This window comes from Lissotriton helveticus, chromosome 12 (genome assembly GCF_964261635.1).
Source record: "Lissotriton helveticus chromosome 12, aLisHel1.1, whole genome shotgun sequence".
NCBI lineage: Eukaryota > Metazoa > Chordata > Amphibia > Caudata > Salamandridae > Lissotriton > Lissotriton helveticus.
Window position 1 is genome coordinate 783,383,975 of NC_136073.1, and position 21,218 is coordinate 783,405,192.

Genomic DNA, 21,218 nt, shown 5'->3' on the forward strand with positions numbered 1-21,218 from the left:
ATTAAAAGCATTTGAGCAGTGTTGAGAAGTGCAGGTACTCTTCCATTCAAATTAAAGAAGTGCAGGTACTCGGTACCGGGCAGTACATGCCCCTTTCAAGCACTGCCCCCGTTAAAATAAATACAAGAAAGAGGTCATTACCGTGGGGCAAACACCTGTGTTGAGAGAGAGTCCCTGTTTGCAAATCAAGTCTAAAGGATATTAGTCAATAGAAGACACCTACACTGCAAAGGTAAGTAACAATTTTAATTAGTAAGAATACGATCTGTATTAGATTCTTACATTCTAGCAACGTAATCCTTGATTTTTTATATAGTGCACTTACGGAGCACCTCCTCCTACGTTATATGCTTTGAAAATTACATTGCATCTAAATATGAAACATGGGTCAAACATTTAGATCACACCAGGTTTTGATCAAATAGGTGTTTTTGTCATGTTTCTCCAAAGTGATCAGAGCAGAGGAGTTGTGGTGTCATGGGGTAGAGCATAGAGCACCCTGGAAGGCAGGGATGACAAGTGTAAAGGTTATCATCTCAGGAAGCGCCCTCACTTTAAAGCTTATGTTATGGAAGTCGCTTATTGATTATCTTTAAGGATCCTTCTTACATACATAGTATGTAATACAATCCGTACCTAAGATGCCATGCCTGATGACAGAGAACCTATTTATAAGGGTTATCAATATAAGTAAGGTCCCATAACAGTGTAACTGGTGACGAGTAACTTTTGCTTATGGGAAAATTAGAGTCACGCAAAACCTTCTATGTCCGCCTCAAAACAAGTGATAGTGTCATGAGTGACTTTACTTCTTGAATAAGAATCATGCCCCAGGCATGGTCAGGTGTTGAGTGCCCCATGAACTCCACTTTTTGAAAAGTCTCCTGCTCCCACTCCATCTTTAGTCTAAATAACATGCAGCTCGTTAATGTTTCGGTATATCTTAAGCAAAAGTGTGCTCTTTAGAGAATGTTGTAACTTCTCATATCATATAACTTGTGCGGATCCACTGTTTGATATTCACCCCTAGTTTTGCTGTACATTCTCCTGATTTGTATTTATCTTTTTTGGCTCCTTGCTTTGGTTTGTTTGTGTTGTTTTCAGTTGTAGTGTATCCCACATTACGGTGTCCTACGCGTTATCTTATTCTACTCCTTGCAGTCTTTTACCAATTTTTCCTTAAAGTCCGTTGACACTGGGGTTGCCTAGCTTGCACTGCATGAAACCACACAAATAAATAAATAATTCTCTCACTTTGCTGCTGTTAGATCCGAAGGAACGATGACTTCACAACTGGAGGATGCCATGCAGGCAATGATCACCGTCTTCCACAAGTACTCCGGCCGCGAAGGCGACAAGTACAAGTTAAGCAAGAAAGAGCTGAAGGACCTGATTCACCATGAGCTGGGAGGGTTCCTTGAGGTATGCCATGCCCTTGGAGTTCATTGGTGCTAAGCCATTGTGCACCTAGCCCATGTTATTGTTACTGTGAAATAACATTTGTATAACAGCAATTCTGCTAAGGCGCTGGGTCCCGTCGGGGAGATTGAGTGTGCCATTGCCCAGAGTCACATGATGCTGAGCTGAGCTGCCGCCGGCGATCGAACCGTTAGCCCTGCGCTCCCGATTCGGCCACTCTGGCCGCTGCGGGACACCTCTCCCAGATGGTTGTGCCTTTCAGTAGCCTGGGACAGAACTTACCACACCTTTCCATCACATACCGGAGTCTGATTCAGTTTTGTGGGTATGATACGATAAAATTGTTAGAATACCATCTGGCATAAACATTGTGTTCTAAATATCGACTAAAAAAATTATCACTCTAATCTGTAAACCCAATTCAACAATATTTTTGTAAATTATATTGAATCTAAATATGAAACATGGGTCAAATATTTAGCAAACTCTCCAGTGCGTAAAGGAAGTGAAGGATAGAGTGGATCACACCAGGTATTGGCCGAATAGGTGTTAACATGATATTAATGTTAGTTCATATTTCTGTTTTCAATATTCTGACATACAACCATTTCAGTGGATGCTTAAAAAAAAAAGGAATGTTAATGGAGGAATCTCTGACTGTTGTCCCTTGGTGTGGTGGAGTACCCGGTCTCTAGTTCTGTTCATCAAAATGTAATTTGGTGGCCAAATTATTGCCTTTGGAGCAAATAGTACGGCACCTTCCTACTTCAACAAACTGTTAGCAGTGGGCAAATTGTACTATCTCCGCGCCTCTGTTCACTAATCTGTAACTATGTGAGCTGTAGACAGGTGTGTCAGGGAAGAGGTGCAGAGTCTGCAGAAAGATAGGGCAGTGAGGAGATGCTAAGAATGTGGACAAATGGGACAGTCAACAGATGCTGGGGCTGTGGAGAGAAGGGAAAGTGCAGAGATTCATGGACTTAAGAGAGATGTGACAGAGTTAAGATGAGGGGGCTCTGGAAAAATTATGGGAACCTGGAGCAATACTAGGGCTGTGGAAAGAAAAGTCAATGAAGGGAAGTAGGGGCTCTGCAGATATATGGCAGTGTATGGTTGTACATGATATAGCGAGATGTGACAGTGAAGAGATACATGGGACAGAAGAAGTAAAGTGATCGTGAAATGATGAAATGTAGAGGTGCATGTGCGGGCTTCAGAATTTAAAACAATGCTGCCTCCGCACTTCGCAGGTGCTGCTGGGTTTTTTAAAATTAGGATTTGGCCCTTTTTAATGTTTTCATGTTTGACCTCAAGGCTTCAAGTTCTGTCTACGTCACTTCCCCATACCAACTTTAGTGCATTCATTATATGATTATTAAAGAGCCCAATGTCCCAAAAGACTCAATGGTCCAGACCTGAGATTTTCTTTCACGACCACATGCAGTCAGGTGGTATACTCCAGTTGTGGTTGTTCACGAGATTAAGACCACAACATCCGCAGGGTATTATGTTGTGATATAAAAGCCCAGGACTGGAGCATTGTGGTCTTGGAGTTATCTGGCCTCACCTTACTAATGATGGGCATGCCCGTGTTGCGTGGATAATTAAAAATCATTTGCATGTTAAGAATGCTCAGGACTTCACCATTTTAGGTGGCCCCACCAGATGTATCTTTGGCCCAATATTTGCCCCCTTTAAAATCATGGCTAGAGATGCTCTGCTCCAGGGCCAGCAAAGTTGGTGGGATTAAGAGGCGGCCACCACAAACAAAAAGTGGTGGGCCGGGTGGAGGGGGCGCAAAGGGAGCGTTGGAGGGGGAGCGCTGAGGGGGAGGTTTAATAATCATTTTTAAAAGGAGACCTACCTTAAGCTGAAAGATACCTCTGGTGGGAACCGACCTTAACAACACGGTCAAAACACCGCAGTACATTTAGATCGCTGCTTTTACACCTCAAGTCGTTACCACGACTTGCACTGGAGGGCGCTCTAGACTCAGGAATAGTGTCATTTACTATTCCAACACCTTCCCTGCTGTACGTAGGCTGGAGTTGGAATAGTAAATCATACTATTCCTAAATCCAGCGCCCTACAGCGCAAGTCATTGTAACAACTTGCGTTGTAGAAACTGCGATGCAACGTTCCGCGATCTAAATGATCGCGTTGTTACATCATACATCCCCTCTGGTCCCAGCAGACACTGAGACAGCATCAAAGACACCCTGTGCAATCCCCGCGCTGCTCTCATGCTATGAGAGCAGCACAGGGATTAGCCTGAGCGGGCTGGTTTACCGCTCGCACAGGCATAGGGAGCCTGTGCTGTTTCTCTAAACCGGCTGTGCAGTACAGCCGGGTTGGAGAAACCTAAGTGCGCATGTGTGTTTGGCCGCCCTAAGACTGTCGGCCAAACATACATGCACACTTAGAAGTGCCTCAACCAGTCCCCCTCCTCCCCTCCCATGGCCCAGGCGGGCCCCTCCCTATATAAGCTGGCCGAGCCTGCAGCTGAAACATAAAACAATGATAAAATATTGTTTTATTTTGCAGCTACTGGCTCTGAGCCAGAGGAGCCACCCCTGGTGGGATTGGTCAAACGGCCCTGGGTATACTATAGTATAGGTGGAACAGGTTATCTCCCCCTTTCAAGAAACACAGCTTGGCTCAACTCATGAACATTATGGGCCTAATTTGGATCTTGGCGGACGGGTTACTCCGTCACAACGGTGACAGATATCCTGTCCTCCAAAATATAAATCCTATAGGATATAATGGGATTTAAATTTCGGCGGACAGGATATCATCACCGTTGTGACAGAGTAAGCCGCCCACCAAGATCTAAATCAGGCCCTGTGTTGGTGGCTAGCTAAGAGTAATTTTAGGTGGTCTTCACCGCGCTTTGTAGGACATGATTTGAGTTAATGCACTGCAATGGGTGTGCCTTTGCGGCTGGAAAACACGGGTGCCTTTTCTAGAAATTTGTAGCTGTTTACCTGAGGGGTTGACGGGCAGGAAATACTGTCTGCATTCCTCATTCATCCTGGAACAGCCCGGCGAGCTGGTTTCATAATGCCTACGGGCAGTGGGCAGGTGAGATGCTTTGGTATTTTTAAATTACACATTTGTACCTTTACATAACTTCGAGACATATTTTGCTGTACGCCCTTCTTCTTAACAGGGAAGACACGGAGGCCAAACTTGTACATATAATTGCTCACTTTTTCTTTACCAGCCCTCAATAAAAACATCACCGGGGGCCCTTATATGAAACAGAAAGGTTGCAGTCCAGTTGTTGTGCTGGCGGGAAATCCCTGAGCGCTCCAACCACATGGAGTAGTCACCTCATTTCACGTCACCATGGATACCATGTTTCAGTGGTGGGCTTATGTGTGGTGACCTAATGCATCCTTGATGATGTCATCTTGCTTTGCTTCCATTGAACAAATTAGACTAAAATGATTAGTAGATGAGAATCATAGGACAAGAAACGTAATGTTCGTGATTACTCTGGGGATCAACGTCGACTCTAGGGGCACCCGTGTCAAGCATTGCAGCGAAATTGCTATAAAAGACACAGCTCTTCAAGTCAGTCTCTTTAACCCTTTGGATGCGTTAGACGGCCCCAAGCCGTCTGATAACACGGGTGGCGTGTGCGTCGGACAGCCGGGAGCCATCTGATTTGCGCACGCGTCAATTTTTCCCACACTGCGGGAATATTTGATCCGCATTTAAAGGGTTAAACATTCCAAAAAGCTGACAGGCCCAATCCTACTTCAAATGTTGGAAGTTATGCGAGCTAAAATAGGCCCCACCTTGTTATACGGCTACAAAATCTCTGTGGGCAATCTCAGCACCGAACTAAACCAACATGTGACAAAGATCTACAAAAGGATGCTTCAGTTGCCAAAAACCTCGTCCGCAGACCAGATTTGATTAGAGCTAGGCCCCCTTAACTATGAAATGCAAAGTGCGGGAGCTTTCCTTAACCTTAAACTTTCTTTGCCATAAGTCAAGGCAGGCCATAGCTGGTTCCCTCGAGTCCCTGCTATGGTCAGACATCATCTCCAACAACCCTGGTGGGACACACAGTCGGTTCTTTGACGCAGAAACTATCATTAAGTGAACGGTGGAACCTTAATCCAAGTAAAAGAGCGTTCAAATTAAGCATCAACAAGCCTATCAACTGTGCTCCTATGCATCTGACAGGGCTATCCTTGTCAAACGCAAGAACGCATGGGCAGTAATCAACTCTCACCAGCAGGCCTCTCCATTGCCATACCTTGCTTTCACATATTCCCTGCACCTAAAACAGAGATTATTAGCACTTAGACTGGGCGAGTGGCACCTTTTGAAACATCTACCCCCGTGGTGGCGCGCATCAGATGAGCTCGTGTGTAGGGGTTGGTGGGAATCATTCAAATCTTTAGAGCACGTCATATGCATCTGCCCAGCACTGATGAACCTGTGTAGATCAAAACTGAGGTCTGAGTGGAACAAACTGGGAGTCCGGTCCTTCAGGCAGGGCATCATTGCAGCGCTGAACCCGGAGAGCACGTCCCTAAATATCAGTTTCACGATTTTTTGTTCATCTTGTATATCGTAAGTTCAAGCAGCCACTGATCACTCGTCAGGTTCTGTTGCCAAAATGAGGAAACAGTCACTGGTGGACACAACTACGGTACATTATTGAAGTTGCCTTTGCCGCATTCTAGTCCTCTGATTGGGTGACTCATCGACTCCTATCTCAATTTCACAACATCGAATTACCCTTCAAAGTCTACAGCACACCTTGGGGCTTCCGCCTTACTAGTGTTACTCCATGTGCAACACAGAATACTTGTTTCATACTGAAAGACTGTGCTTCTTTAATAACAGTGGGACCCTGCTTAATGAATACAGAACACAAAGCTGTGGGGCTGAGGAAAAGATGGAACATGAACATCCTGTTATCGATCACTGTAAGTCTGAACCCCACACTAAAATTGCGGCAGTACTGCACGGAACAAGCTAATTCGACCTAGAGCTTCTAATCAACCACTCACCAATTTATGGACAAACCGTTAGATAATACAGTCCTAAGCTCCTCAGCAACTTAACATTTTTCATTTTGCACTGGCCTAGAACATGTATGCGTCTTAGCGTTACTTTTTACTCTTCGTATTTGGTGACTACTTCATTTTTAGAAGGGATCCTTTATTTAATTATTAATACAAGGCCACTTTGCACTTGTTCATACACAATGGCTACCTTGTTCCAGAAGGGAACTTTTATTTAAATATTAATATGTAACTGTTATACTTTTATTGATTGCGATGGGAGCAGCGCAGTGCAAAATGTCTGAATAATGTTTTAATACACATTCTAATGATTTAATTAATCAAACAATAAAATATATACACCAGGCGCGATGACACATACTGACGTGACCGTCATAACTTCTTTTCCTCTTTGCCCAGGGCCAGACTGGACTCCGTAGCTCATTTCCCCGGGCCGGAGGGCTAAATTCTGAAGGCCCATGGACGCTGCTCGCACCTGGGACACTTTTTAGGTCTCGCCTAGCGTTGCAGCGCATGCGCTGCTCACTCTGTGAAACTTATAGTTAGAGAGGAGTTTTAAGAAAGGGGCTTATAGCCCCGCCCTTCATTTCCATTGGCTAGCATCACCGTTTATGCTAAATGGTGGCCTGCCATTGGAAATGGGTTTTTTAGCCGCTGCCCTTTCCCTTTTTCAGACGGCCCATCCAGACAGGCTTGTCTGCTTTACGGCTGTCGTGAAGCATTTTCTTATCTTTATGGGGCTATGTGTTTCTAATTAGCGTGGAGGAGCGCACTGCCCCCGGATTCTCAAAGGAAAAAAATCTTGGTTTCCTCAAGATTTTTTTCTTTGAGAGGTCGGGGTCAGTGCGCGCCTCCACGCTTATTAGAAACACATGGCCCCATAAAGATAAGAGATCGAAGGGTTGAGAGGAACTAAGTTTAGCTGTCCAGTCGATTGTTCATCGGATCTTGAAACTGCTGCACAGCACTAGAAATGGTAGGGCACTAACGTGGCATCCAGTAACTCACAGCGATCCCCATAAATAGTCTTGCGACTATCATAGTAGAGTGGCGTTCTTTGCAGAAGGGATATTAACCCTCTGCGATAGAACAAGCTGAGTGAACTGCCAGTAGACAAATCTCCGACTTTCGAACAAGAACATTTAATTAAAGCAGCCTTAGTTTTTTACTCACCTATGTCTCTGAGTTACAACAATTCTACTGCTGCTGATGTGTTTTTACTGACTGTCTCTGTGAGTCACTGTCACACTCACTTGCTGCAGACAGAGCTGCTGTAGTGTAGATGAGCTTGAAGTCTGTATCACATGAGGGACCGTGAGAAGAGCAGATTGTGGAGGGAGTCGAATCAGTGATGAGACTCCTGTTTTAAGAGCTGTGCCATGTGCCTTTAAAATACACCCTGACAGCACCTGCTCTCGGACTCACTGTGACCGGACAGAACTGGACCCCATTGCAGGGTAGCAGTCAGTCCTCCCTGGCATCGGTAATGTTGCGTGTTTATTGCAAAACAGTATAATTAATTGTTGACACTCAAGAGTGTGTCCAGGCGACCGATTTGAGAGGCACCAGCGGTCCCATTGTTGCGCTGGAGAATATAGAAAAACTGCACACATGCCATGCCAATGCCTATTCACAATGATTCTCCGGCATTCAGAATGCCCAAATCCCTGCTGCTGAAAGTGCTGTAACTTAAGTGACACTGGTGGTAGTAGCTGAGTCGAAGCAAAAACATACAGCAACAGGGAAGGTGCCATCCTGGATTAATTTAGTTTACTGATGCAAGGGACTCCAGGCCACATTACAGATGGCACCTGTGGCGCTGCAGGGTCAACTCAGCTGATAATCATTACAGTGTCGGATCAGCCCAAGCTCGGGGTGAGCAGGTGACCTCTGCTTGCAGGCTCAGGCTGCTAAATGAAATAACGTATTAATACATTAATCAAGAATAACATGTCAGCCATGAATAATACTCACAGACAGAGAGCAGCCGACAAGTCTTGCAGCATGACACAATGAGGCACTGAACTGGCAACACAAACAGCGGCGCGCAAAGAAACATAACTGCTGCTTGCCGCCTCACTCAGACAGTGAGTGCTTCCTGTACGCACATCATATGGACCCCACTGTGATTATTGTTGTGGCCGTAACTGTGATAGGATAATGCACCCACAGTCGGGACCCAGGGGCCGACCTGTGAGCGCCTCAGGGTGCCAAATGTAGGAGAGGTCACTGACTAGGGGTATCTCCTGAGGCTGCTAGTTAAGCTTCTCAGCCATGTTCATGTGTAGGCCTGGCCGTAGCCAATTATATATAAAAAGCATAACAAAATTACTGCTGGAGCCCATAAAATGGGGGCCAAGGTGTGACAGCTGAAAGGGTCTGGTGTCAAGAGGGGCGGAGTCCTGAAAAGAAGAGCCTGACAGTCCACTTACACATAACCTAGGGGTAGTGTGCCTGCTCAAAAGCGCAATCTTAGCATATCACAGATCTGTGTTTTGTGTTGCTAGTTTAGTTGATTACTGCTTTTTAGGTCACTGATGAGCTTTGTGGGGATCAACAGGGGGTAAAAGAAATTGCAACACCATTACTTGATTAATGCTTCACGAAAAAAAAAACATGTTCAATGCCAATAGCTCAAAACAATGTCAATGCGAGGCCTATTGCATTGTAAATGCTTGATCTAGCTCCTTCAAGGTGGAAGAACATTTTCTCATCGTACATAGCCATGTAAAGAGACACATAGGTGGAGGGGATAGAGCGAGAGATAGAGAAGTGAGAGACAGACATCACGTGGTGTATTTATCAATCGTGCAGCAGGTGCAGTGGCAGTTCTGTCTCTCTTTCACTTCCAAAACTCATTTCCACTCTTGTAATAGGGCCTATGGCTCCCGTGCTACGCATCTGAAAGATGGGGCAGAGGGGCAGGCAGCAGAGCTGGATTTAACATTTTTTCCAGCGCTGCTTCTGGTTGGTTCCTATTCCAGCCAGGAATTTGCTCACCAGCTCTCAAAAAGCTTCTGTGCATCAAAGACTTTTGCCCGAAGCACAGATGCCCTCATTCCTTTAGAACTATAATACTCATCCGTGGTGCTTAATTTGTGCTGGTGGCTGAGGGGGACAGCACTGGCACTCATTTTGGAGACCAGGATTTCGTTTCTATCATCAGCCTTGAAACCTGCGAGAAAGGCAGAAATGGGAAAACATGGTCAAAGGTAGAGAACAAGGGGGGAACGAACCCTGCAAGAGGGAAAGAAAGATACAGGGTGTTTAGACTGATGGAAGAAAGAAGAATCAGGTGGCGTTAATACCAGGGAACTTTGCTATTCATCATCCCTGCCATTCGACACAACTGGCTGTGGGACAGTAAAGAAAAAAGTCGAACACTTGCAATATTTCTTTAAACAAATGAAGCACTGCAACCAGGCCCTGACACCCCTCTGTCTTCACACACTCTCGCCTCAGTTCCTGTTAGTTAGTTGGGGGCATATTAACAAGGGCTTTATCTCCGCTTTTTTGGCTTTAAAAGGCAAAGAAGCGGAGATAAAAATATCGCCCTATCAACAACAGGGTGCTAACATGCAAAATCGCATGTTAGCACCCTTTTTCACTACGTTTCCCTTTGCATCTCTAATGAGATGCAAAGTGGGTGTTCCAGAGCAAAATATTAGGAGAAATGTCTCTAAGCGACATTTTTCCTATTATCAAGCTTCACGCTAACCCTGTTAGGGACAAAAAAAGCAGCGCCAACCACAGTTAACGCTGCTTTTTTACGTCTGCTAATTTTCAGATTTAGCCGTGTAATCCAATGGGAGGTGGATTACATGGCTAAATCCACCATGGGCTATCAACAAGAATATCCCGATCCTTGTAGTTTTATCGCTGCATTACCAGCGATAACCTCCCAAAATGCCGCCATCGCTGGATTTTTTATCGCCTAGGCAGGTAGCGTTGTTAATAACGCGATAACCAGGCGATATTATCCAGCGATAGCGGGCGTTAAAAAAATTAACGCTAAGCGCCCTTAGTGTTAATTTTCCCTGTTCCTTGTTAATATGCCCCATGGTTCGTTATTACAACGAGGAGACCGTTCATCTCAAAATATTAACAGGAAACCCATAACATAGAATGGCGGAGATTTAAAGGACCCACGTAGCACTGAAGTCCTCCAGTGCAATTTTCTCGGAGACCAGTAAGCAATCCGCAAAAATAATTTGCATGGGGTAGCCCTAACTCTACTTCGAAAGTGCTGAAAAGGAACCTTTAATAGTTGGGATGCAAAGTACAGGAGCTATACATTGTTGGATTTGTAAGTACAGCAGTCATTAGGTTTTGTTGCAATGTTTTCTCGACTATGACCCCTAGCGGCAATTTTCAAATCAAAATATAATATTTATGTTAGTATACAAAGCAGACATACACTAAGGCATACTTTATATAAATAAATAGATATTATGATGGCAAGTTCTACATTTGGCAGATTAACGGAAAATATGAAGTGAGAGGGATCAGAGAAGAACAAAAGTAACTGGGACTGAAGTCTTGGATTGCTTCTGTTCCGGTTCCTAAAAGACCTGGCTTAGCGGTTCAGGCTGGACCGTTCCTATTGGAGGAGGACCATGGCAGGTTTCCATAAGGATACGTCTCATTGGAGGTGGCATGGTGGGCAAAACAAATGATGCGCTGGAAATGCAGCTGAGTAACTAATAGTGGGTGAGATTAATTCACGGATTCCACCCATCACTTTTTGTATGCTTCTTTGCTGTAGCAATGGTGGACGTAAACGGGCAGGCAGCCAGGGTATTTTGTGTAAATCTCATGATAAAGTGATAATGGGGTGTATGCCAGGCCTATATTTTGAAGAGCACAATTTATTTCTAATGCGGAAAACTGCAATGCAAAGGAATTTAGTTCCATATGAGCAAGCGTGTGGTACATTAACATCTATTTCTACACATCTGTATAGGGATTATTTTGATCTTTCATGGCTTATAGGCATGGATAAGAACTAGCCAATTTAATAATGTACCCAGTTTATTGTAAATATTTACTGGCATTGGCATTTCAGATTTACCATCCATCACTAACACATTTACCCCCAGATGCATCAAGCATCCATTTTGCGATTCCTTATTAGCGAAAAATAAGGAATCGCTAATAAGGAATAGCAAAATGGTATTCAAGAAGAAATCGCTCAAAAAATAGCTATTTCTTAAAATTCCTGAATTGCGACTCACAATTAAGGAATACCCCCCCACCCCCCCATTCATTCCTATGGGCCTAGAGACCCATAGGAATGAATGGGAAGACATTCTCAATTTGCGAATCGCAATTAGCGAATCACAAATTGAGAATGCAATTTCAAGGGTGCAGGGGTGTCCAAAGGACACCGTGTTGCACCCCCCTGAAATTGATCTATGCACATATGTTGCGCACACACATGCCCTTAGGGCATGTGTGTGCGCAACATGAAACTTTGAAAAATGCACAAAAGTGCATTTTTCCAAGTTTTTGCAAATTACCATGAAGTTGAACTTCATGGTAATTTGCTACTCATATTAGCGAAATCGCTAATTTTTTAACTCTGATGCATTGCATTTAGGGAATCTCAATTTGAGATTCCTTAAATGCAAGTAATCGCAATTTAGCAAATTCTTAATTTGCGATTTTTGCATTTGGGATGATGCATCCCAAATGCAAAAATACCGGTCGCAAAGGGGCAGATTCTGAGAATCTGCCCCTTTGCGAACGGATTTTAGCTTGATGCATCGGGGCCTTAGCTTCCAGTGAGTATACCTAAAGAAAGAATCCCCACTATAGCATTGGTAGATAAACCTATACCTTATCCATTTGCTTGAAACAAGGGTGGCCATGTTGAATTATCAGGGTAACCACTAGCCATGCAAAGAATCTACTTTTGGATTAATTCTGGTTATTTTTAACAAATTATCATGGTCCTTACTATTGCTGACAAACGTTAACTTAACATAATCCTCATGAAAGCGGCTCGATCTCAATAACCATGCCCCTGGTTCTGTTGCTTTCCCAATTTGTGCACAGTATTTTTTCTTTAAGCTGGTGTATATTTTATTATTCTCCCAGCTGAACACAGACCCACATTTAAAGAGCCTCCATCCGATACGACATTTTAAGTCTGGTCCAAAGTTAGGCTTACTAGCCTCATGTAATACAAAAAATCATAAATAAAAAAGACATACATATATTACATACCAGGGCTGGTGATGAACCCTCTTCAGCTATTGGTCTGCAGAGCTGCCTGTCACATTTTGCTTCCGCTCGCAACAGCTATGGCAACGAGAAGTGGGTCAGCCCACATGAGCCCTTGACTGCATTGTGGTTTTCACAGTGAGTTAAAGTATTTTTTCTGACCATAAGTGACATTCGCCTAAAAAGAAGCACTCTTCTTTTCACTACCAGGGCTTGTCGGCTAATACTTTACTTTGGCAGTGTTTTCTTGCCCTTTCTTTATACTTTTTATTTTTTTAGAAGCATCCATGTGTGTTTAACTAGGCTGTATTCAAATCAAACCCAACAATAATAGTCACATTTTCCTGTGATGTGCATTAAAGTTCAAAAGGATTTCTATGCCCGTTCTAAGTACACCTGCCTTGAAGGGGAGCACCCATCCTGTTGTATTAAAATATATACGATGTTTTCAGATAAGTCTATGGAATAAGCAGAAAGAAGCTGTGCTGCAAAGAGAGGGCAAGAGAATGTATCCCTGTTACGTTGTCCGGTAGGCCCATTTTAGGGCCATATCATCAACGGCCAGCGATAATTATTGCTGGCCGTGTTTAGCGTGCAGAAAATTAACGCCGCCTATCGCCGGATTCTATCGCCCGGTGAGCGCACTATCAGCAACGCGCATCACCGAGGCGATAGAAATCCAGGCAATATCGGCGATAAGGGGCAATATCGCAGGATTACCTGCGATAAAAAAAAGAGTTTCACAAAAACATTACTGATAGGGAGATGTGGACTCAGCATAATAATCCACCTCCCATTATAGACATAGCCAAGTCAGAAAATTAGCAGGCGTAAGAAACCTGCGAGAAAGCCGGTTAGCGCTAGTTTAAATGTCGCTAGGCCGGTTAACGATTTGATTGATGGTAGGGAGAATGCCTGTTAGCAATTAATATCGCTGTAGTTCACACGGGAACGCCTACCTCGCATCTCATTAGCGATGCGAGGCGAGGCAATAAGATTATGGGCGCTAAGGCATGGATTCACGCGTTAGCGTGTCTATCTTGATAGGGCTTTAACATTATGGCCGCTTTGCGCCAGAAAACGGACGCAAAAGCGGCAATAATGTTAACCCCGGCCCTTGATGATATCCCCCACCTTCTTCTAGGTAGATTCCGCAAGGACTGTGGTGCAACCAATCTTTGAGCAGCCTGTGACATATGCTCAGTACTCCTTCTCTGTCCAGGCGCCAATAATTGTAATTGCATTTGTATAGAGTCTACTACCCCTGACGAGGAGTTGAATTGCTTTTTCAGTGAGTTGCACACTACTCTGGAAACCAAAAAGGATTAGTGGTGAATTAGTATTGGGAAATTTGAAATCAATTTGAGCAGTCAACATGTTGGTCTGTTGTTTAGATTGAAAAGGATAGTGGAGAGACAGAAGAGGGAAGGGTTTGCATTTATAGAGCGCTTACTACCCCTGATGAGGTGGTGAAGCGCTTTTGGGCAGGTAGCATGCCACTCCGGAACCCAAACAGGATTAGTGGGGAATAAGTATAAGGGAATTTGAAGCTACTTTGAGTGATGGACATGTGAATTTGTTATTTGAATTGAAAAAGGATAGTGGAGGGATAGAAGAGGGAAGGGTTTGCATTTATTTAGTGCTTAGTACCCCTGATGAAGTGTTGAAGCGCTTTTCGGTGGGTAGCATGCTACTCCAAAACCCAAACAGGACTAGCGGGGAATTAGTATAGCGAAATATGAAATTAATTTGAGCGGTGGACATAGTCTGTTATTTGAATTGAAAAGGATAGTGTAGGGAGAGAAGCGGAAAGGGTCTAGAAAGGTTTTTTTTTAGTTTATGGCAGTAGGTGGGGGTTTGGGATGTGTAAAGGGGAGGTGGAGGGGTAAGAGTCAGAGGGAAGGGTTTAGAAAGGCTTGTTTGGGAGATCTGAATAGTAAAAGAGGTATGAGATGATGCAAGGAGGGGTAGAGGAGGGAAGAGTCTAGAAAGGGTTATTTTGGGGATCATAGTAGTAGAACAGGGTTTGCGATGAGTGAGAGAGTAACAGTAATAGAGGAAAGTATCTCAGAATGTCTTTCCTCTGCCATCATTGATATTGCACCCGATGCGGGCGAAGCTGCTGTGTGTTTCCAAGAAATGTTCAGAGGGGTCTCCTCCAAAAGCATTGACTTGTCCACCCCTGGAAAAAGAGCTGTCACTCAAACTACAAGAGGGCACACGTGGGCCGAGGAGGGAGCGTGGAAACTCTGGCTTTGCAGACGAGCTAAATTGAGGTTTATTTGACAGGGTTTATAAAGGGCACATCACATGCAAGCAAAAAATGAGTAGTTAGACATTGAAATAAAAAATGGAAACCGGAAAAAGAGCCCCATAGCTACATTAGACGAACTTGTAAATTGCAGTTAACCATTTAAACGTGTGCGAAAGTGGAAGTCGTGCGAGGAACGAATACAACTCCAGAAAAGGACAAAAATAGCTAGAATTGTTAGTTGATAATTGAGAAAAGGCAGAGCTATCAAATCATTTGTTATGGACCACACATAGTAAAATAGTCGTTTTTTTCTACTGGGCCTGACTAAAGGCTTAGAACAGCGATTTGCAAACTTATGGCTTCAGTTGAAACCCCCTGAATCATTACTGGAATCCAGGTAACACAACTGAGTTATTAATGGAAGCCTGGGACCCCAACCAAAGCAATTTCTATGACTTTAACCTCAAAACAATAAACAAAAATACAACATGTGTACACCAAACCAATTGGCAAATATTGCAACATTTAGTTTAATTTACAATCAAATTTTGAAAAGGTTATCAAATTTTCAAAATTCAATTTGTCTTCTCTACTTTTATATTCTTAATTGGAAAGTGGAGACCACCAGCCTCAGCAATTACTATGATTTGAACCGAAAAATAATACGCAAACACATGTATATATCAAACAAATGCCGTAATATTTTTTGTTCAATTCACAATCAAATCTGGAAGTTTTCAATTTTGCATCTTTATTTGATTATACTTTATTAATTGTAATTCGTTAATTTTAACATTTTATATTTTTACGGACCCCCTGACGACACCTCGCGACACCTAGGGGTCCGTGGTCCACAGGTTAAGAACCCCTGGCCTAGAAAATTGGCAAAGTGAGTCTGTGTAACCTACAGAGGAACCTCTTTCTAACTCTTTCTGGCCATCTCTTTCAGACGCAGAAAGACATGTCCTCCGTGGAGACCGTCCTCAAAGAGCTGGATGAGAATGGCGATGGCGAAGTGGACTTCCAGGAGTTTGTCATTATGGTGGCAACCCTGACCGTGGCCTGCAACAACTTCTTCAACGAAGAAGACGAGGATGACTGAGCGAGCAACACACGAGCTGTCCAGGATCACTGTGGCCTTGCATTCACGCCCAGCGAGTCCCACAGAGGTCCAGTGACTCAGGTGGCTGGCCTGGTGGGAAATATGGAGATTTGTTTTTGAAAGGACAAGATGGCCGGGTGTGAGTCAGGTACATGTCAGGCTATGGCCTGCATGCGACTGACTCCTCCCAACCACTTCCCTCCTTTTTTTGTCACTAGCCCATTGATAAATCTCTGAATTTACCTTCAGGCCTTTCAGTCTCTGGCCATGAGGGCTCATTTGAGTCCTCTCATAATTTCTTGCACTGAATTAATAATGAATAAGAACAAAGGCAAAATACAAAGTGCCCAGTACTCATCTGTGTACCTGTGATAATCGTTGTGCAGATTGTAAACTTGTATTTCAAATAAACAATTGATAATGGAGTCCTTTGTGCTAGTACTTTAAGCTTCTGAGCTAAATATTAATAGCCATGGGAACCGGGTGTGTTTCACGTCAGTCAGTTCTGGAGATCTGGGACACGTACGTTCCTATAGATGCTCTTATAGGTCAACACTAGCCCTCAAGATGATCTAAGGTTAGTTACATGGGCATTAGTAGTGAATGCTTCAAAAGAGCACATGTATGAACCAGGAGGAGCAGCAGTGAACCCTTCTCTAATACACCTAGTTTATGGAGTACGGGTAGCACTAATGCAGGGCATATATTTGTTGTTTTTTATCTATGGTGTCTCACATTGAATAATGAGGTGATAATCCACTAAGTGTAATATATGTGTTGCTTTGCATGTGTATGGAATGTGTAAAAAAAGTGTGTTTTACATTGGCATTCGAATGTCAGGGTGAAAAGTCTGTTTCATGCAACATTATAGCCGACTTGATGGTGTATCTGTGCTCTTTTGAATGTAGTTTCCTCTAAATTGTTCTGGTGGATGATTGTTTCTCCATTATTAGGGTGTCTTTCAAAGATTCACATGCTTCCCCGTCGTCGAAGTGGGAGTCCTACGGTAAATAAAATAGCAATAACATACCAACAACATATGTATGTAAATACATAACACATGAAATAATACTAGAAAATACATAATAAATACTCAAAAACAATTCCTACATTGGAATACATGAGAGAGAAAACACTTGTAACATATTCCTGTCATTGTGTTAGTCCAAACCACAGCCAATCAGGCGCCAGCACCCTTCCAGAACCTTCTCCTCAGAGCTCAGACCCTCAGATTTTCTACCGCACGTCGTGTGAAGGGAGTCTCCCTGAGCTCTGCTCAGTTTTCTCAACTTCTTCAAGTTTCCAGTCTTCTCAGCATGTCTTCAAGTAAGAAGTCTTTATTTAGACCTTGCTCGTCTTATGGGAAATTGCGTCTTTACTCTGAAGACCCCCACAAGAAGTGCATTTATTTTCTTTATCCCGACCATGAGGTGCAGGACTTTCTCTACAAAGACCCTTAAGGACAGAGAAGGCCGTCCCCTCATTTGGCTCCAGCGTCTTAAGGATAAGGATTCTGCACTGTCCCGACCCTCCAGTTTTTTGCGATTTTGCGATTTGCAAAATAATTGCGAAATTAGCTGAAGGGCGCGATGACCGCGAAATTGACCTTTTTGGCCGCGAAAAAGGTCTTCGGCAGGCAGCAAAAAAGATGGTGACATCTTATTGGCTGAACGTACCTACATCACCACATGAGCGCGCACAGCCGTAATAGCCACACAACCAGCCGAGTTTCATTTAGTACCAGTGCAGCAGTAAACATAACTCTCCAATCCCTCATGCCCTCTCTCCCTAAACTGACTGAAACAAACAAAATAAATAAAACGTGTGTCTCATTCCTAATCTTCTCATTTCAAGATCACCCTTTTTGCGAATAAACAATCACCCCACTGTAACTCCAAACATGCCCCCGATTTCCCATGCCCGATACTTCAAAACTGTGATGAAATACCTTGCTGAAGCCGCAGCCGGCGACCTAACCTCCTCATCCATCTTCCCCATTGCCTCGAAAAATCATCTGTTCACGCTGTCACTCAATCCGTTCGTTTTTAATCACATCCTCACCGGCTCATTTCGAACATTGTTAACCCCGTGACTTGCTCTCATCAGCTGCACCACGTTACTCTCACTGTTCTCGAACTACTGATCCCACAATGCACCCTCCTCTGCCTCGTACCAAAAGTAATGCGTGAACCTACATCTAAGTATTAAACCCCCCATCCATGCTCTACCTTTTATCTCCAATGTGAGTGTAGAACCAAACATACGAATGATGTTAGAAATATGTGATAATTCCTTAGTGCTTCAAAATAACTACGTCCATTTCTATGCAATTACATGTGCTATAAGCGATCATAACACAGGCTTTACATGCCCAGTTGTGACAACTTCGATGCAGTGGAACTCGTTGCATTCTGCCATCAGCGCTGAATGCCAGCTCCGCGAATTGACTCACTTTAATATCAAAACCAAAAACTCAGCTTACAGTACTTCGAGGTCTCCTATCCAAGTACTAACCAGGCCCAACCCTGCTTAGCTACCGAGATCGGGCGCATTCAGGGTGGTATGGGCCTAGGCTGTAAAATTAATGACTTACTTGATACGGTGTCTGTGGGCACATTGCCCCGTGCTTTCATTGCGCTACATGGTTTTGTGAGTACCTTCATTTCCTGAATGTGTCAGTTTGCATACAGAAATAGACACGCTCTAGGTGCTCTCCTCTGGACCCCAGTGCAGCCCAATTGTTTACTTTTACCATATCATTTTGCTGCGGAGACACCCATAGGCAGAAGCTTGTGACATTTTTGCGGAAGGTTAAACAGACCCCTGCTGACACTTTCCATTGGTCCATTTTGTCTGAATAGTACAGCCTGTCACTGCCTCTGATATACTTCACCAAGAATGTAACTCCAAAGGAGCTCGTGTTTCAGGCTTGTATAGCGCGAACGCAGAGCGCTTCACATGGGCGCCAGTTACATTACACAGGACATATTCCTTATGAATAAACGAATGTCAGACTGTCATCTCCGATCAAAGGTCGGCTGCTCTAGCCTTAAGTTACAACCTCGCCCACTACACAAGCTTCTTATTCCCTTGAAGACTACAGACTGCTCTTCCTGCATTAGACAGACCCTCTAGCTTTTCGCGATTTGCAAAATAATCGCGAAATCAGCTGAAGGGCGCGATGACCGCGAAATTGACCTTTTTGGCTGCGAAAAAGGTCTTCGGCAGAGAGCAAAAAAGATGGTGGCATCTTATTGGCTGAACGTACCTACGTCACCACATGAGCTCGTACAGCCGTAATAGCCACACAACCAGCCGAGTTTCATTTAGTACCAGTGCAGCAGTAAATATAACTGTTACTCAAGAACAGAACAAAATCAGAGGCAGAAAACATTTGTTGTTAGAGAAAATTGTGTAGCGGGTTTATTAAGACCAGGGAATGCGTTAATTTACTGGCAATCCTAAAGGCAGGCTGCGATGAAGAAATGGCCTACGCTGTCTGCCAGCCTGATTATTAACCAACCAGCATAAGGGGAACACATTGTGACCTCAATGGATGAAGAAAATCCATTTGGCTTGCCAGGCGCAACCCACATCTGGAAACCAGTGTCCAGAGGAAAATAGCTCCCTCCAAGGTGTAGTAATCCCAGGTCACCCCCCCCCCCCCACCCCGCCTCTACCCACCCTATTCCCCGCAGCTACAAATTCTGAAATTGTTCCAACATAATATGATCACAGCCCCTCTCCAGTTTCGGTTTCTTGATTGTCAAGGAGGGAAGTCGCTGTGTGTGTGCTCGACCTTAAACCTCAATGTTTCCCCGCCCCAGTCGTGATGTCATCGGGTCAAAGGGCTGATCATCCTCTGCTTGCCCCATCTTGAGCCCTGGGGAAACCCCACACCAGGCAATAAGAGGTAAACATCACGCTTTGCCAAATCCTCGGTCTGTGTGTGTTCCACTGGCACCGCACTCATTCAGCCAATCACAGCATCCCACATTAGGAGGCAATTCTTTTTTTGGGTGCTGTTGGGGTTACCAACCGTACAGACCCATTGCATGTAAAGTGTCTGAATCTTTATAACAAAGGACATTTTCATTTTGATACTAGCAACCACACATCATATATGCTAACAACGCAGCCATGCTTCGTTGTAACTAACTTCACCAGACTGTTCAACAGACTTCAAGCTCAGTGATATATAATAAAATAGGGCAGAGGATTATTATGCCTGCTACAAAGTACGTGAATCAGGTTACAAAGGCACTAGGCTAGAGACCTTCCATTTCTGGTACTTTGCTGCAGTTTCTAGATATTCTTAGAGTTTTGAATTGCTCAAATTGGGGTAATTTCTGATATTTATCGGTTTCCCTAACTTCATTGCTTGATTTTGTTCAGAAGAAAGTGTCACTCATAGTCATTGAAAGTCACTCATATTTACAGTGAATTTATGAAAATGGCACACATAAGCAATCTGAAACCCTGGCAGTTATGTACCCTGCAGCAGCAACAAGTCAGCTGCACACAGACACACACACGCGCGCGCACACGCACTTACACAGACACGCAGGCACCCAGACAGGCAACCCCACCCCCACAATCACACACACACACACGCGCGCACCCCCCCTACTTCCCCGACTCACCGACACCCCCCAGCCCTCCCCCCACCCGCCGAACACACACAGGAGCGCACCTACACACACGCACGCACGCACACACACACACATACAGAGACCACCGCCATACAAGCCCCCCGCCCCCACGCTCGCTCTCACCGCTCCCGGTTTCCTTCCCGCTCTGGCTCCACAACCGGACTCCAGAACCCAATCAGAGGCCGATCACCCTGCGCAAGATAGCGGCCGGGACAAAGGACAGACGAGAACATTGTGAAGCAGTGCGCGTGCGCAGCTTAAGGTCACGCCTACTAACATGCCGCCCTCCGGTTACGTAAGCGCTATGTGACGGACTACGGTTTGCCACGATCGATTCTTCAATGATGTTTTCCTGCTGCTTCCTCAGAGTCAAATATCACACAGTTAGTCCTGGTTGTGCAGGCTCACAGGGGTCTGAGTTAGGGACTACTTCAGGACCACCGACCCTTCTGCGCCTCACACTAATGTACGAGGGGCGTGCGCTCGGGCAGTAACCCCAGCCCTGCTGGCCTGCG

At 44.4% G+C, this 21,218-nt stretch overlaps 1 protein-coding gene across 3 annotated transcripts in view; it reads left to right on the forward strand.

Annotated features, from left to right (window-relative positions):
• The window catches only part of S100A1 (S100 calcium binding protein A1), a 40,332-nt gene extending 23,856 nt beyond the window's left edge, over positions 1-16,476 (forward strand). For all 3 annotated transcript variants that reach the window (XM_078671458.1, XM_078671459.1, XM_078671457.1), the window contains exons 2-3: positions 1,269-1,422; positions 15,899-16,476. In XM_078671458.1, the coding sequence (XP_078527584.1) occupies positions 1,282-1,422; positions 15,899-16,051 (294 nt within the window). In that variant the 5' untranslated portion in view covers positions 1,269-1,281 and the 3' untranslated portion in view covers positions 16,052-16,476. The remainder of the gene's footprint in view (positions 1-1,268; positions 1,423-15,898) is intronic.
• The last annotated feature ends 4,742 nt before the right edge of the window (positions 16,477-21,218 follow it).